At 42.7% G+C, this 17832-nt stretch overlaps 2 protein-coding genes across 3 annotated transcripts in view; one reads left to right on the top strand and one right to left on the bottom strand.

Moving 5' to 3' along the window:
• Positions 1–265: 265 nt before the first annotated feature.
• Positions 266–2878, top strand: LOC121439293 (tetratricopeptide repeat protein 30B). The gene has a single exon (XM_041639771.1). The coding sequence runs from the start codon at positions 409–411 to the stop codon at positions 2401–2403; it is 1995 nt and encodes a 664-aa protein (XP_041495705.1). The 5' UTR covers positions 266–408; the 3' UTR covers positions 2404–2878.
• Positions 2879–15647: 12769 nt separating this feature from the next.
• Agps (alkylglycerone phosphate synthase) overlaps positions 15648–17832 on the bottom strand; it is a 92055-nt gene continuing 89870 nt past the window's right edge. For both annotated transcript variants that reach the window (XM_041639725.1, XM_041639724.1), the window contains one exon: positions 15648–15860. In XM_041639725.1, the coding sequence (XP_041495659.1) occupies positions 15818–15860 (43 nt within the window). In that variant the 3' untranslated portion in view covers positions 15648–15817. The remainder of the gene's footprint in view (positions 15861–17832) is intronic.

Raw genomic sequence — 17832 nt, 5'->3', positions numbered from 1 at the left:
AGGGACCTTCACACGCAAACTTTACTTCACCTTCAAAAGGAAGCAGGCAGAGCATAGAAACAGGCACAGATGCCCTATCCTACAGAACTGGGAGAGACACCCAATCCCAGAAACACGTCAAACAGGAGAAACTACATCTCCCAGAATGTAGCGCGAACAAGAACCCGGTGCATGGTGGGACGTGCAGTGGCGCTGTCTGAAACGCCTAGAGAAGTTTCCTGTTCAGTCTCCACTGTCTCTCCACACTCTATAGTGATTCAAAAATAAGCTAGAAGTTGATAAAATCGCGCCGGCAGGTCGCTGTTATTCACAACATGATACTTCTGCAGCAAAGTAGTTTCTGAACAACTTCCGTTTCCGCTTGGCCTATTGCCTTGGAAACGAGGATGCACAACAATCTGGGTGAAGATGGCGGGGCTGAGCAGCTCGCAGATCCCCGACGGTGAGTTTACGGCCGTGGTCTACCGGCTCATCCGCGACTCCCGCTACTCAGAGGCGGCGCAGCTGCTGGCCGCCGAGCTGCAGAGGAGCCCCCGCAGCCGCGCCGGGCTGTCGCTGCTGGCCTACTGCTACTACCGCCTGCAGGAGTTCGAGCTCGCTGCAGAGTGCTATGAGCAGCTGAGCCAAATGCACCCGGAACTCGAGCAGTACCGCCTCTACCAGGCCCAGGCGCTGTACAAGGCCTGCCTGTATCCCGAGGCCACACGGGTCGCCTTCCTCCTGGACAACCCCACCTATCAGACTCGCGTCCTTCGTCTCCAGGCTGCTATCAAGTACAGCGAGGGCGACCTGCCAGGAGCCAGGAGCCTGGTGGAGCAGCTGCTGAGTGGGGAAGGTGTGGAGGACAGTGGAGGGGAGAATGATTATGATGGCCAGATCAACCTGGGTTGTCTGCTCTACAAGGAGGGACACTACGAAGCTGCCTGTTCCAAGTTCTTAGCAGCCCTGCAGGCCTCTGGCTACCAGCCTGATGTATCTTACAACCTGGCTTTGGCATATTACAGCAGTCGTCAGTATGCCCCTGCTCTAAAGCACATCGCTGAAATCATTGAGAGAGGCATCCGTCAGCACCCAGAGCTAGGTGTGGGCATGACCACCGAAGGCATTGATGTTCGAAGTGTTGGCAACACTCTAGTCCTTCACCAGACGGCACTGGTCGAAGCCTTCAACCTCAAGGCAGCCATTGAGTACCAACTGAGAAACTATGAGGCAGCCCAGGAAGCCCTCACTGACATGCCGCCCAGGGCAGAGGAAGAGTTGGACCCTGTGACCCTGCACAACCAGGCTCTGATGAACATGGATGCCAGACCTACGGAGGGGTTTGAGAAGCTCCAGTTCCTGCTGCAGCAGAACCCCTTTCCCCCAGAGACCTTCGGCAACCTGCTGCTGCTCTACTGTAAATATGAGTACTTTGACCTGGCAGCTGATGTCCTGGCAGAGAATGCCCACTTGACGTACAAGTTCCTCACGCCCTATCTCTATGACTTCTTGGATGCCATGATCACTTGCCAGACAGCTCCTGAAGAGGCTTTCATAAAGCTGGACGGGCTAGCTGGCATGCTGACTGAGCAGCTCAGGAGACTCACCATACAAGTGCAGGATGCAAGACACAACAGAGATGATGAATCTGCCAAAAAGGCTGTGAATGAATATGATGAAACTCTCGAGAAGTATATCCCTGTCCTCATGGCCCAGGCAAAAATCTACTGGAATCTCGAAAACTATCCCATGGTGGAGAAGATCTTCCGCAAATCTGTGGAATTCTGCAATGACCATGATGTGTGGAAGCTGAATGTGGCCCACGTCCTCTTCATGCAGGAAAACAAGTACAAAGAGGCCATCGGCTTCTATGAGCCCATCGTCAAGAAGAACTACGACAACATCCTGAGCGTCAGCGCCATTGTCCTAGCCAACCTCTGTGTCTCCTACATTATGACAAGTCAGAATGAGGAAGCCGAGGAGCTGATGAGGAAGATTGAGAAGGAGGAAGAACAACTCTCCTATGGTGACCCAGACAAGAAAATCTACCACCTCTGCATTGTGAACTTGGTGATAGGAACACTCTATTGTGCCAAAGGAAACTATGACTTTGGTATCTCCAGGGTTATCAAGAGCCTGGAGCCTTACCATAAAAAGCTAGGAACTGATACGTGGTATTATGCCAAAAGATGCTTCCTGTCCTTGCTAGAAAACATGTCAAAACACACGATCATGCTGAGGGACACTGTTATTCAAGAATGTGTCCAGTTTCTAGAGCACTGTGAACTTTATGGCAGAAACATCCCTGCTGTTATAGAACAGCCCTTGGAGGAAGAGAGAATGCACATTGGGAAGAATACAGTCACGTATGAGTCGAGAAAATTAAGGGCTCTGATTTATGAGATCATTGGATGGAATATGTAATTAATTAAGGCTGTCAATGACTTTTATGATAATGACTTTATATGTAAATTTTCCATTTTACCTGTATCTAGTTTTTGCTATTTTTGAGACTTTGTACATTTTAGTGTAATACAAACACTATTACCTATAACCTGCCCTTTTAGATTACCCATCAAGTGTAGGAACGGAGAAAGATGTATGTATCATGTTTTTAACTTTCTGGTCTGATGTATATTGGGCATATTTGTACTTATATTATTAGAACCAGACACTAAATTCAAAACCTAGTAAAATGTAATTAATGTCTTTTAGGAATCATTCCAGGGGTTGTGTCTTCTCTTGCACAACTCCCATGTTTTTATAGAGAATTTAGAGTACTTATCAGTTTCCTAATACAGCATTTTGTCCAGATTAAGTTCCCTAGGCAATAAATGGTTTTGCTAACATGCAAGATTCAGTAGATTCACGTAACAAACTACAACATGAATAAATACTACAAAATTATTATAAAAGAAAAATCCTGTGATGTCTTCTTTCCTTGAGTTAATAATTTGAATTTATGAACAAATTATACTGTTGCTGCTTTTTCAAATACTTTATCTTCATTTATCTCACAATAAGTACGATCAGTGCTAAGCAGAGAATTCAGTTACCTTTTTATTCTCTTATAAAAATATTAGTTTCCTCTCCCCCTCCTCCTCCCAGTTACCAACCCCCACCTCCCTTCTCCCCCTGATTCACTCCTCCATATCCCTCCAGAAGAGACCAGGCCTCCCAGGGATATCAACCGAACATGGCATAACAAGTTACAGTAACACTAGGCACATAGCTTTATATTGAGGCTGGATGACCCAGTAGGAGGAAAAGGGTCCCAGAAGCAGGCGAAAGAGTCAGAGACAGTCCTCACTCCTACTGTTAGCAGCCCCACAAAAACAAACAAACAAAACCCCAAAACATGACATTTGAAGAGGACCTAGCCCAGATCCATGCAGGCTCCCTGATTTTCTCTTCAGTCTCTGTTAGCCACAGTGAGCCCTGCTTAGTTGGCTCCGTGGGCCATGGAGAACTCAATTATTAATTACTTCCTTTGGCTGCACAGTTTTGGGTATGTTGTATTTTCCTTGTTTTGGTGACCTAGGTACACAGACTTTTACTTCATTATCATTACCCTGTCCAAAAATGACCCCTCTGTTCCCACAACTAATGAACAAGTCAGTCCTGGAATGTAAGCTCACAGACTCCTTGTTTGTTTCAATCTATGACTGCTGGTTTTTCTGCTTCCCACTGAGATTCCTACTCATTTTAATCAATTTACTTTTTTTCTGAATCCTACCAGAATAATTGTTTTTCATCCTTTCGTCTCTGTCTTTCCATAAAGGCAACCCAAATTTTAGAAATAGCAACAATATCAGGCTGAACCACAGATGATTGCTGATTTTGAATTTCCCACCTAAAATTCAGTAGTTTCTTAGGTTCAACCTAACCACTGTCAATCAGCAGACAGCCTCTGCCGTAATGCGAAGATGATTGTCCCCTTTGGGGATATTTCAGCCACATAGATATGGCATGCAGATTCATCATGCCTCAGCAGATTGACCTGGATGCTTCACTCCACTAGAAAAGACAAGCTGGCTTACTCTGGGGTTAAGGCAACTGCAATAATGATCTGAGCTGCTGTCATTCGGCAGGGTTAGTTTGATCCCACGCCAGAGGAGAATCAGGGGTGAGTGGTCTCTCTGGACTGGCACCATAGCACATTCCAGGCCTTTGATAACAACTGTTGCCACAGTAGCTCTGGGTGCCTCTCAATCTCCATAGCCCTGTAAAAACTGGAATTGTATTTTCAAAAATCAACATTATTTTTCCCTATTTCCTCTTAACTTTAAAAAAAAAAAGTATCGAGTCAGTAACATTAGCCACTAAAAAGCAAACATTTTCCAGATTCTCGTCTGCAAACCGCTCCGCTTCTACTTGACCATAGTTTGTTTATGCAGGTGCTGTTTGTGGTGCGTGTGTATGCATGGCCTCGTTTTTAGAACATAAAAAGCTCTTCAGAGATGCTTTTAGCCCAGGCAGCTGGGCAGTTAGGATTTCCTGGTAGCGTGGCAGCCAGGAAATTCTGACTGTTCTGCTACCAAGTGACAGAATAAAGCTCAATCAGGGCAGTGGTCTCCTGCCGTACCTTGGCTCTCCCGAGAAGCATCACTGGCTTCAGCAACAGCAAATCTCAGGAGCCAGGAGCTGAGGCCTGGAGAAGCTGGGGGGTGGGGGACACCACACTTGTAATTTCTCTGGAGTTTTTGCTGTATTTTGTTTTTAGCATGTATGTTTAATGAATTTTTACATTTTTTATTTAGAGTGCATTTGAATGCATGTGTCATGGTGCTTATGTGGGCTGAGAAACGCTGTTTCCTGATTTTAAAATGGCTTTGCAATGCCAGCCCCGCCCCTCACGTGTAGTAATATGGGGCGGCAGGGCTGCGTCCCCCACACCCGGCCGCCCACATGGCTAGCTTATGCTCCGAAATAACAACACACAAACTGTATTCTTTTAATCACTGCTTGGCCCTTCTGCCCTAGCCCTTACTGGCTAATTCTGATATCCCGATCAACCCATCTCTAATAATCAGTGAGCACCGGTCTTACCGGGAAGATTCCAGCCTAGTCCATCCTGGGTCGAGCTTCATGGCGTGTGTCTGCCTGGGAGCTGGGAGTATGGCATCTCCCTGAGGCGCCTGCTCCCGAGAGCAGAGCGGTGGAGTCTCTGACCTCACTTCCTCTTCCTCCCAGCGTCCTGTTCTGTTTACTCCTCCCACCTATCCTCTAACCAATAAAATGGGCCAGGGCAGTGCCTTTATTAGCCAATGACCTTCCTCCATCATTTCCCCTTTTTTGGTTTAAACAAAAACAAAGGCTTAAACATAGCAAAATTACATATAACAAAACAGTTATCAAGCAAAAGTTACAATAATCTTTATCATAACTAAGGAAAACTATAACTATAACTAACTATTCTTAACTCCATCAAAGACTCCAGAAAGATATATTACCTAAGTAAACAAGAACTAAGAAACTTAGTTCTAGAAATGACAAAGACATCTCGCTGCCTGGACAGTCACCCAAAGTTCTTTTGTACCGTTGGGGCATCCATCTTCAGCCTTCAGGCCCATGGTATCCAGCAGACATTTCCATAAAGCAGGAAAATTCAAAGTCAGTTCAGTCACTATCTGTTGTGTCCTGCAGAATGTCTCGCAGACTCTTTCAAAATGAATCAGGAACCCCAAAAGATCATCTCACCTTAGGCAAGTTCAGTAGTCCTCTCTCTGCGGGTTCTCTGTGTCCAGTTTATGCAATAGTCCAGGCAAGAGCAGTTTCTTGCCCAAATGGCTATCAAACTCCATAAGGTGCCTCTTCGATGCCCATCTTCCTCTTGAAGTAGATTGGTGCTGCCAGGAGCAGACGTGTCTCATTGTCATGAAAAGTCCTATTCTGTAATCTTTGAAAGACATGAAGAATGTCTATCTAAAATATATCTCTATATATCTAGAAAATCTAATTAACATGACTACAAGCTTTACTATTATCGATGATTATCCATTAACAACCTATATTTCTTAATTATACAGTACATATTTAAATGAACTACACAATCACAATACCTTAATCAAAATCAGAAACACTTATACATATAACAAAATTGACCTTAAATCTCTGTCAATAAAGCAAAATCTATACTAATGCAAATTATTCATATCTATATCATATCCCCCTTTAAATGTAAAAGAACATTTATAAACATTTTTTGGGAATATGGGCGCAGTTATTTCTCTCCAAACTGCTTCCTGCTGAATGGGGGCGTCGTTAATTAGGTCTTTCATGGTATAACCTGTGTGCTAGTTTTATCTCAGTTGGCAGTTGAGCGAAGCAATTTTCTGAAGGCGTGCACAGGAACCATTCAGGAGGACGTGGTCCATCATACCAAATCGGAATAGAAGAAATGAACAGCGTCTCATCCTCTGTGAAAACAAAATAAGAAACTCTTTTCCAAAGTATCATATCCTTAGATCCAAATTCAAGATATCTATGTTGGATTAGTTCAGCAGTATTTATAAATAAATATCTTTTAGCAGCTGTTGCTCCTTCCTCAGCATTCAAATAATTCAAAGAGAGCATAATAGCATACAGTATCAAGATTCTCTGTGTATTTTCCATCTTTGTACAGCTTTGTTTTAACCTCTATTTTGTTTATTTTTACTTTTAACTCTTTGCTTTTTGAGACAGGTTCTCTGTATCTTTGACCTGAAGTAACTCTCTAGACCAGGCTGTCTTTGAACTCTCAGAGATCTGCCTGTCTCTGCCTCCCAGGCATTGGGATTAAAGGTGTAAACTAGTACAACTTGAACTCACAGAGATCTGTTTGCCTCTGCCTTCTAGGCACTGGGATTAAAGGCGTGTGCTACCACACACAACAACTCTCTTCCTTTTTTTATGTTTTTTACTTTAAGAACTTCAACTTTTAGTCTGCATATATTTTTAACACACTGTAAACCATTTAAAAATTTTCTTTGTCTTTGAATCGCTCTTTACTGTACATCTCTCTTTTTCTGACCACATGAGTCTTTAATTTACCAAGCAATATCAGTAGGATTAAAGGCGTGGCTTTGCCAGCTAGATCCAGTCCATTCCTTAGCTTCCCAGCCTCATGGCAGATATACAGGCTGTAGCCATGTTTACTGCAACAACTGTATGGCATTTCAAGGTCCCTACCAGCAAGTGAGCTACAACAGACAACACACAAGTCCTCTCTCCTTAGCCGGCCCTCCTGCCTCAAACAGTCAGAGTTTGCCCTGGCAGGATGGCCCAGAAAGCCGGCATTTTTAAACGGCGCAGCTTTTTTCCTGCTACGGCTGAAAACCGAAAAGGATGCGTTCAGCTTTTTGTCAACACCGTTTAAGTGTTTCGTGGCAGGACCTCTTAATGAGCCGCAGGCTTTGCAGCTAAAGCTGAGTCAGGAAGCCTCTCTTAGATGAAAGCGCATGCTTGCCTCTAGCAAGCAGAGTAGAACCGAGAAATTGCTGCTACCAAGAAACCAGGCACAATGCTTTCATTTTGTTCTAGAATTACTTCCCAAGCTGTCTCAGGCTTTATGTGAAAGCAGTTGTCCACGTGGGCGCCAAATGTAGTAATATGGGGCGGCAGGGCTGCGTCCCCCACACCCGGCCGCCCACATGGCTAGCTTATGCTCCGAAATAACAACACACAAACTGTATTCTTTTAATCACTGCTTGGCCCTTCTGCCCTAGCCCTTACTGGCTAATTCTGATATCCCGATCAACCCATCTCTAATAATCAGTGAGCACCGGTCTTACCGGGAAGATTCTAGCCTAGTCCATCCTGGGTCGAGCTTCATGGCGTGTGTCTGCCTGGGAGCTGGGAGTATGGCATCTCCCTGAGGCGCCTGCTCCCGAGAGCAGAGCGGTGGAGTCTCTGACCTCACTTCCTCTTCCTCCCAGCGTCCTGTTCTGTTTACTCCTCCCACCTATCCTCTAACCAATAAAATGGGCCAGGGCAGTGCCTTTATTAGCCAATGACCTTCCTCCATCACTCACGTTTTATTATGTGGGCTGAGAAACGCTGTTTCCTGATTTTAAAATGGCTTTGCAATGCCAGCCCCTCCCCTCACATTTTGTTATTTGATTGACAGATGAGGCACAAAGTGCTGTTTCACGATCCTCACGCATACACAATAGTACTAAAAACACTTTTCTTACAAAAGGAATGATCTATTTCTGAAGCCTTACTCGTTAATGTAAAACCCATGTTTCATGCTTCTAGTCAGCCCTGGCTCTCCAAATACGAGGGTTTGAGCATGCTACCATACCAGAACTTTAAGGCAAAAACTCAACTATGGGTGTCACAACAATCTAGGCTCAGTCACCCACAATATGCTAATAAACCAAGAGTGCTGAAATGCAGGAAAAACACGCAATTGGCATGGCCACGCTAGGATTGCCAAGTAAAGTGTGACCTCGTTTACCCTCGCGGGGATAACAAGATTTTAATCAAGAGGTTTGGAGTTTTGGTGTGGGATTCCCCTCTGTATGCCATAAATATGTTTTATTACTATTGGTTAATAAAGATGCTTTGGCAGAATATAGTTAAGCGGGAAAACTAAACAGAATGTAGGATCAAAGAAGGTGAAGTCAGGGAGACGCCATGTAGCTGTGGAAAGATGCCAAAACCTTACCAGCAAGGTACAGCCTCGTGCAATACACAAATTAATAGAAATAGGCTAATTTAAGATGTAAGCGCTGACTAGGAATACACCTGAGCCATTGGCCAAACAGTGTTGTAATTAATATAGTTTTGTGTGATTATTTAGGTCTGGGCAGCAAACAGTGTTGTAATTAATATAATTTTTGTGTGATTATTTGGGTCTGGGCATCCAGGAAATGTAAGAGCAGTCTCCGTTACAGAGCTTAACTAACAGAGCAGGTGGCATTCTGGGCCAGTGGGTCATTTTCTCTTATGATTCTAAAAAGGGTTTGGAGAAGACAGCAAGGCCATCAACTGAGGGGAGCGACTGTGACTGCTCCCCTAAGGTGCAACTCCACCAGCAGCGTGGTGGCTCTCATCAGAGGTGGTGTGATCTGTGAAACCTGCTGCTGTTGATCAGGGGAGTTTTGGAATCTCACCAAAAAGGTGTTTACTCATCTTGAAATCCAAGATAACTTTAGATGAGTGACCAAGGAGGCAAACAGAGATAAAAAGTGTGTGGTTTGGGGTGTGGTGAGCATGATGGCAAACACCTTTAACCCCAGCACTCAGAAAGTAGAGGCACGTGGATCTCTGTGAGTTTAAGGCCAGCCAGGGAATGTAGTTTCTCAGTACCTACCACCCCCCCCCACACACACACACAGTGCTAGACATGCTGCAGGATTCGGACTGTTCAAGACATTTCTCTGAATGTGGTTTCTGCTATAGCGTGGGTGGTGCATGTGGACAGACTCACACCCATTCACCAGAGGCAGACTACTAGAAACCAGGAGTACTGATGAAGGCAGGGATGGCTCATCTGCAGCGACACTCACTCCCGAGGGTGACACAATTGGCTTACAGGAACTGCACAGAACTGTCATGAGAGGTTTGTGGGAGGTGTGGGCTGGATATGGGTTACCATTACTGTAAGAAACACAACCAAAAGCAGTTTGGAAAGGGTTTTATTTTAGCTTACAGCTCCACATCACAGCCCTTCACTGAGGGAGATTAGTGCAGGAACTGGAAACAGGAGATGCAGAGGCTATCAGAGAATGCTGCTTACTGCCCTGATTCCCGTGGTTTGCTCAGCCTGCTCTCTTACAGAATCCAGAACCATCAGCCTAGGGGTGGAAACCCCCACAGTTAACTGAAACCTTCCCAGAGCAATCAACTTTTAAAATGCATCCATTTTGCCCACAGGCCAATCTGCTTGGGAGCACTTTCTCAATTAAATTCCCTCTTCCCAGAAATTCTAGCTTCTGTCTGGACAGCCTGCAGCCACTTGATGTTTTCAGTCTCAGGTGTTGAGGTCTAACTACAAGACCCCCCTAACCCCCACCAGAGTAGCCGCAATGTGCCTGCTAGTCTAGTTACATTTAGTGCATTAAAAATGAATTAGGTTGCCTTTTCGGGGTTTTGTCCACATCTCTCTAAAAGATTCTTCTTAGCATGTGTATGTACAATGTGTGCATGTTCACGTGTCTAGGTACACTTGTGGGTGTACAGATTACATGCATGAAACCCCAAGGCTGATGTTGAGTCTTTATCAGTTGCTTTCCCCCTATTTTTTCCCTATTTTATGTATGTAAGTATTTTATCTGCATGTATGTCTGTGTACCACATGCACGTAGTGCCATGGGAGCCAGAAGGCATCAATCAGGTTTCTGGAACTGGAGTTGGAGACAGTTGTGAGCTCTATGTGCCGGGAATCAAACCTGGGTCTTCTGGAAGCATATCCAGTGCTGGCAACCACTGAACTATTTCTGGGAGAGAGGGTGCTATTGGCAAGATTTAAATGAGATCGCGAGGAAATAAAAGTTCAGTAAATAGTGATTGGTTTTAGAAATGTTTTATTTGTTCCCAGTACATCTTTAAAAAATCACACATGGGCATTTTTGTTCTGAAACAACACAGTCTATGAAAAACCAATAAAAGGAAATTCTGAACACACACCAAAGCGTGGGATATGGATTACGCATTGAGCCCTTGTGGAGACAGATGGCATGGCTCAGTGTGAACTTGACAAGCTCTATAGAACCTCTCGGAAAGGTTACCCCCCACTTCACATCCACTTTTAGACTCTAAGTGTGAAGGGAAGACTGTTGCCTATGCATTAGTTACAGTGGTATAATGGCTTACACATACATTTTACCCACATGTAATTCCCAAAAGATGACCACAGTACTGGCAGAAACATGTACTGCCATGGAGGAAGACTCAGGATAGGATATTATTCAAGTTAAGTTGTATCAGAGCAAATTATTTCACAGACTTAGCAAAAAAAGAACAAAGCTGTATAGAACACACCTACTTCTCACAGGATTTATTACTGCCCAGGAACAAAATGCTCATTATTCCCAAGGCATCACACACACACACGCACGCACGCACGCACACAAAGACAGACACGGAGCATACGGTCTAGTACCCTGCTTCCTTAGGGAGCTGTGTAAACAAAGTCAAAAGCATACAGTGGGTGTCTCAAGACTTGCCAAGCCCTATCTTAGGGTTACTAGGGTGGGACAGCAGGAATGAAGAGCAGACACAAATCCATCCCACCGAATGACTGGATGTCTGAGTCCAGGTTAAGCATATAACTGATTAAATATATAGATAACCCAACCAACACAGAACAGTGTTTCTACATACAATTACCAAATTCTGATGTGTTCTTGAAGAGAAGAACCCTGAATTGCTAAACCCTCTCTGCCTTTACAGCATATCCTCTCTTGTTTTAGATGTTTCATGGAAGAAAAGAGAAAAATCCCAAGAAGGCACTGTGAGCTTTAAAAGGACAGTGTTTAATAAAAGCCCACTTAGATAAACTACACTGATCCAGGCATTGCAGCCCTCTGCGAACAGTCCGGGATAAGGGTATTTCTCAGGGCGAGTGTGTGCTGCTGGGAACACTAACAATGTCACCCACATGGAAACACTAACAATGCCATCCACATGGCACATGCAGCTGAGCAATCTCTGCTCTCAGGAAGTAAGCCCCTAGAATCTACAAAGAAAAAAAAATCACCGGACAATGTATTACTTATTTCTTCTTTAAAAATAAAACAATATCCTTTGGGAACAACAACAAAAAGTCTTTTCATATTCACAGAACTAGGTGTAATTCTGAGTGTTCTTTGGCTTGAGAGTGGTTTACATCAGTGATCTTTACTCCCTCTATTAAGGAATTGATTGTACTTATTTAGAGAACGTGAGGATGTTCATTGTGGCCTTCCAGGTTTGAAAGGGAATGCTCTGAACACCACCTAAAGGTTTAATATTGATTAAAAAACCTGGCGACTGATGCAACTGAATTATGATATATTCAGCCATAAGGCCAAAGGGATTCAGTCATAGTTGGGTTGTCTAGATTATGATATATTCAGCCATAAGGCCAAAGGGATTCAGTCATAGGGTGTTTAGATTATGCTACATTAGCAAACTTACAAAGATTATTTTTTATTTTCAAATCTATGGAAATATGAAGTGAAAAAAGTTGAAAACATATGCAAACAATAAAAAACAGCTTCACACCTCCTTTTGATTAAAAAAATCATAAGCCATGTCCATTTTATTAATATGTTTCTATAATCTCTTGACATTATACAAGCAGTTTTTACAGTTAAGTTTCACACTGAAGACGAACACTATTTGGCTTAAGGAACAGAAAGCTGGGTTACATCCTTCACGTCAGACACATACTTCAACAATTGAAGAAAACCTTTTATACTTTCTGGATTTTCCTCTCATTGTATATTTTTTTCAGTAAAGAGAAAGAATTAAACGAATTTGTAGGCAGACAGCTCCTATTGGAACATAAAGACCTGAGCCAAGCCCCCACAATGGACAAGGCCACAGGCAAAAGCTCAGAGTCTCCAGTCCTAATCTGTACCCACCGTGGTCCTCCTGTGCTCCTGTTGTGCTCCCTGCCACAAGCGGAGCCCTGGGTAAAATCAAAATCACTGAAGATTAAGTGCGGGAGAAACCCCTCAAGATTACTACCGCTATCTTCATGGCTGTCTCCACGCTCCTCAGACTGGATACACCTCCCACAGGCAGAGCTGGCTGCTCAAGCACTGTCATGCAGTGTGAAGTGGTCCCTCTACATTATGTGTTCTGACAGTGACAGCAAACCCAGCTCCATGTGGAGCAACACACTTCATGTTAGGACTTGGGAGCTTCTCTGATCGCTTACAGTTAGAAGCTGTATGAGAGAACACAGCACAGGAAAATCTCTGGGGATAATATGCAGAAAGGCTTTCTCAAGTATGCAAATTAGCACTCAGTTACAATATTCTGGGGGGGGGGAGTTCTCGCATGTGTTTATATCTGATACACACCGATGGAAGCTTGTCTTTTATTGAACTTTTGTTTTCCAAAATAAACTAACAACACAAATATGAATACTAGAAGGCTTCCAGATTCATAAATAATCTCAGATCAATATTTCTATAATATGTAAGCATTTCAAGTACCAACCTCCCATTCCTGAAAAGAGTAGTTTAATCTTGTATTCTCTGATGAAATGCTGGACACAGGAAACATATGGCCTCCACAACCCAGCTAAGAGTCTCAAAGGACGTAACATGAGACTCAGTTCACTTATGCACCACTGTATGTCACACCACACATTAAGGCAACAGTTTCTCCAAGGGCTGCAAAGCCTGTCCATTTGAGTCTTTAGTATTAGATCTCATTAGCAGCAAGTTCCCATTCCCACTAAAATCCCAACCGACATGTGATGTCATCAGATTTAAGCAAAATATTACACATATGGCTGACTTAAAGAAGAGTGAGTCAGTGCTAGGTGCTCCTGAGTATCAAACAGGCTGCAGCTTTTAAAGAAACTAACCCATGCATTAAGATGCTTCAGAAACCAGCATTCTCCTGGGTTAGGCTCATGGATCCACGTGCAGACACTTCTGAAGGAGGCAAGGCTTAAGTGCTTTGTGCACATTCGCAAACTCGTGCTCCTCTGAAGACAGGTTTACACTGAGGCGCCTCCCAGAAGTGGGTGGGAAGGTTTCCTGACCTACAGACAGTGAAACTGTACTAATGAGAGCTCTCAGGTTTCAAATGAACCCGCTTGAGATTATTTCAGATACAAAATGTCATGGCCGCTGTAGAATCAAGATTGGTGAGGTCTGCATCCAGAGATAGAAAGAAACAAAGACATAAACTGCTAACCTCCATAGAGTCCGTGTGGGATGGCAAACCCAACAACTTCAGGAGCTAGGTACCCTAACAGCACAGATTGCCAAGGTTGTGGAAATCTGAACTCCCTGGGGGAAAGGTTTTAACAGTCACATGCAAGGAACTGAATCTGCTAATAAAACTGTTTATTAAAAATAATTCCTTGGAAACATGTATACACTTCCAGTGAGAGGTTGGAATCTTACTAAATGTTACATTTCAATTCACCAATTAGAGAATCACCTTCAAGAAGAGATGCATTTTATAAAGAATCTTACAATTCGAGAGGCAATTCCTTGAGTGTCCAACTATTTCAAACCATCAAAATCTTTAACCAAAGACATGGAAACTTTATAACTGAAAATAAATCATCAGTAGAGAGGCAGCTTCCAAAAAATAAATATTGAGTTTTGTGGTTAAACTAATACTTAATATTGATTTTTTCCCTACAGATTTAAATTTGTTAGTTTGAGGCCAATTTTAATAGTTAAAAATTATTTATCATTTTGAAGTCTTAAAAATATCATTTTGTCAATTTTAAATTTTCACTGCTCTGTTTAAGGCTACTTAGATATAAAAGGTATCAAACTGCCCCAACATATTTGGAGCTGTTGCTACATAGACAGACAGTGTGTCCTTCTAAAGGATCGTCTGCACTCTGACTTACATTATCTGATTAAATATTTTAAAAAATTATCAAAAGTTAGGTATTGCATTAAGAAAAGAACTCATCTCACAATGTGAATCAGGAACCTCAACAGTGATTTAAAGCAACTGTTCCACTTATTTCAAATTCCAGTTTTGAATGTAAAAATGTCTGCTAAATATGATTAATATTTTCCTTTTATTTAAGAAATAGAATATTTCAAACTTGTGATTATGGCATACATTTTAAAACTTAGGTTAAACCAGTAATTCAAAAAGGCATTAAACCATTATTAAGAACTGAACAGAAACTACTTTTCCATAAACATTTATCAGGCTATTTGTGGCTAATTAGAAAAAAGATTGTTGTCTGTTAATTTTATAGAGGCTTTCAAATCCAAGAGTCAACTAGCGACTGTTTCTTTAGCCAAGTAATTCTTTTAAACTGGAGACAGCAGGTTGAGGAGCCTTCCTTTTGTTCACACTGCAGCTGCCTGTGCAGCTTGGCAACAAGCCTGACAGAGACACAGGAGGACTGGAGGGTGGACCACGGCCTTCACCGTAGTAAGGCAGCTGTTCTTACAAAACTTATTATGGATGACGCAGGACAGAACAACAGGTTACCCTCAGTGACACACCCCGCTAGAGACAGACACAGAGGACAAAAATGTGTCTGCTCACAGAGTAATCTGTATGTTGGCAATTTAAGTGTGCAACTGTGTATTCACTTCAAGCAAAGCTTAGGCTGAGCACCGTATACAGATGAAGGATGCTAGTGACAGACTGCTGGCTCTGTCCCGAGTGTCCTCCCGTGACAACTTCCTCCCAGGAAAGGACGCTTTTAACACACACACAAATCTCTCTCCCCAGCAGAATCTTTGTTAGATGTCTGCTTTAGAGAAATGTTGTTTAAGAAAGGACACAATAGAGGCTAGACAAGACGCAGATGACACAATCTCCCTCAGCTCACCTAGAGGAGCGGTTGCTGGCCGCACCCTCAGATATCGGGCAGCCTTGTGCTGCCTAAAGTCTGAAATGACAACCAGTTAGTTGGCTCTAAACTGGAATACCTACAGTGAGAGAGACCTAGGAACGCCATCTGTCAATCTAGAGCTGTAGAAACAAACATAGAACGAAAACCGACTTATTTGAAACCAACAAACAAACATAGCTGAAATACAGTCCATGATATATTTGATTACTGGTATAACCATAACTGATGACTTTAAAAAGATAACATTTTTCACAATGATATCCACGGAGTTACAAAAGGTTTCTGTTTCCAAAGATGTTCCTGGGGTCCACATATTCCTTGACAGACTTTAGCATCCCAAAGCCGACATCAGAGATGCTTTCCTTTAGCCACTGCTTTCGTAACTTGCCCACTGGAAAACAGAATCAAAAAGGCTTCAGTACACACCTTGAATGCTGGAAACCAATCAATCTTGTGACCATGAGTGAGCAAACACTGTGTGATAAATGCTTTTATTCAAAAATGAGAAATGTTTTGCTTTACTTGATTTATTGAGCCCACTAGACTATCAAGCTCATTAAGCCCAATGCATTCCCAGGGGAAGTCTGTGCCCCACACTGTCTCCTTTCTCTGTAAACTATGAAATGGAGATTGAAAGAAGCATGGACTGAGATCACTTTACAAATAACAAGACGAAAAAGACCATGCTTATCAAAAGCCTACTCCCAACAAGTCATAATTTTGTAGAAAATGAAGCTTGCAGAAGAGAAATATCATAGAAAACAAATCTGTTGGACAGACCTGACAAAAATGACAGACTAGCTCTTTAAAATATTTTAAGGTGTATAGTTAAGAGAAATGAGAAAATCTGACTCAATGGTTCTGCGGGGAAAGATCCAACTATGAATCTCTCCAATCAAAAATTCTTTTCCAAGTGCTTTAAATAAACCCATGTACCCCAAATAACAGTTATATTCTTGTCATTGTTCTGCCAGACCCAAACGTGTTTTTGTTTTGGTTTTTGGCATACACAAAAGCAGGTGCTTAATTTAAATTTAATTTCCTTTATGAATTGTTCATTTTATTTTTTCCTTATTTTAGTCTTACAAATTTGAGGCAATAAAATATCACAATAATTAGCAGAGTTAATGATTTTTAAAGGCACTAAATAAAAACATTTTCTATCTAAAATTTTTGTGAGGAACAGATAAAAGAACCCTGACATTCAAACTTGCTTTGGCACTGAGAGCAAAGCAGTGTATTCAAACATGACAAAACAGGGATTTTAGTTTACACTACGGCTATTTGCATGAAGCTCTTCTCAAACATATGCATTATCATAATAACTGAATTCAAATGGTCACTTTGCACAAATGTTCATTAATGATCCAGAGTCATCAAAAGAGATTTAACTAGCCAACAGAGATGGGAAGCCTTTCATAAAAGTATCCAGCCTGTCACTCTAAAGTGCACTCCCATTTATCAGGGTGCAGCAATACATCACAACACATGCCATCTGGAACCCTAAATACCACTTCCGCTTAGCTCAAAGCAGCTTTCAGGTCCAGTTTTCTAGAAAACCATCAAATCACCATCCAAATAACAAATGGCAGATGCTTCAGAAAGCAAGGTACTTGTGGCTGGCGTAGGAAACAACAAAGCACTGAGGTGTTACAATACAAGAAGCCAAGTCTAGTGGGGGGAACCTAAAGTTCAAAGTGAAAGTTTCTGTTTGGAGAGCTCTCTCTGAAAGCAGAGACTTCTGGAGCAGCCTCCGCCTGAAGACCTAACAGGACCATCATCACCTCGGCACTGTGCTGCAACTGAGCTTTCTCACCTGCAAACAGATCCACGCATTCAATTATAACATCCTAAACAAGTTACAAGTCCACGCTTGCAGATTTGCTCTGTGAAGCTGACAGACAAGATGGACAAGCAAGCAGCAGCTAGTCTGAGTTGTGGAAGGCGCAACTCATGCTGTGGCAGCTCGGGGACAGGGATGAAGAGCATCAGCGCCAGTCTCCACGGTTATCTGTAATATAGCTTCACTGAATGTGTCCTGTGGTTATGGATGTAATTGTCCTGAAAAGACGGCAAACAACTGCTCCAACAAGATGGAGCACATTAGCAGCTCGGCAGGACGCCCAACAGCTAGCTTGTCTGCCTGGTTTCACACCTCTAGTAATAATGCAATTCCACAAGGAACTGAACCATTGTCTGAGAAGCCACCCAACAGCCATTGCATACTTAATGAAGTCACTCACCAAGCACTGGAAAACAGAAGGTGCTTGGAGTGCATCATTAGTTCTGTCAGAAGGATAATTTACACATCTATCTTGTCAAATTTTCTATGGTTTATACTTTTACAATAATCAATCTAACAT

The sequence above is a fragment of the Microtus oregoni genome, unplaced genomic scaffold, assembly GCF_018167655.1.
Source record: "Microtus oregoni isolate MIOR12 unplaced genomic scaffold, Mior012 000060F_ref0000265, whole genome shotgun sequence".
Taxonomy (NCBI): Eukaryota; Metazoa; Chordata; class Mammalia; order Rodentia; family Cricetidae; genus Microtus; species Microtus oregoni.
Note: the sequence above shows the minus strand (reverse complement) of the source record. Positions and strands in the feature narration are given on the sequence as shown.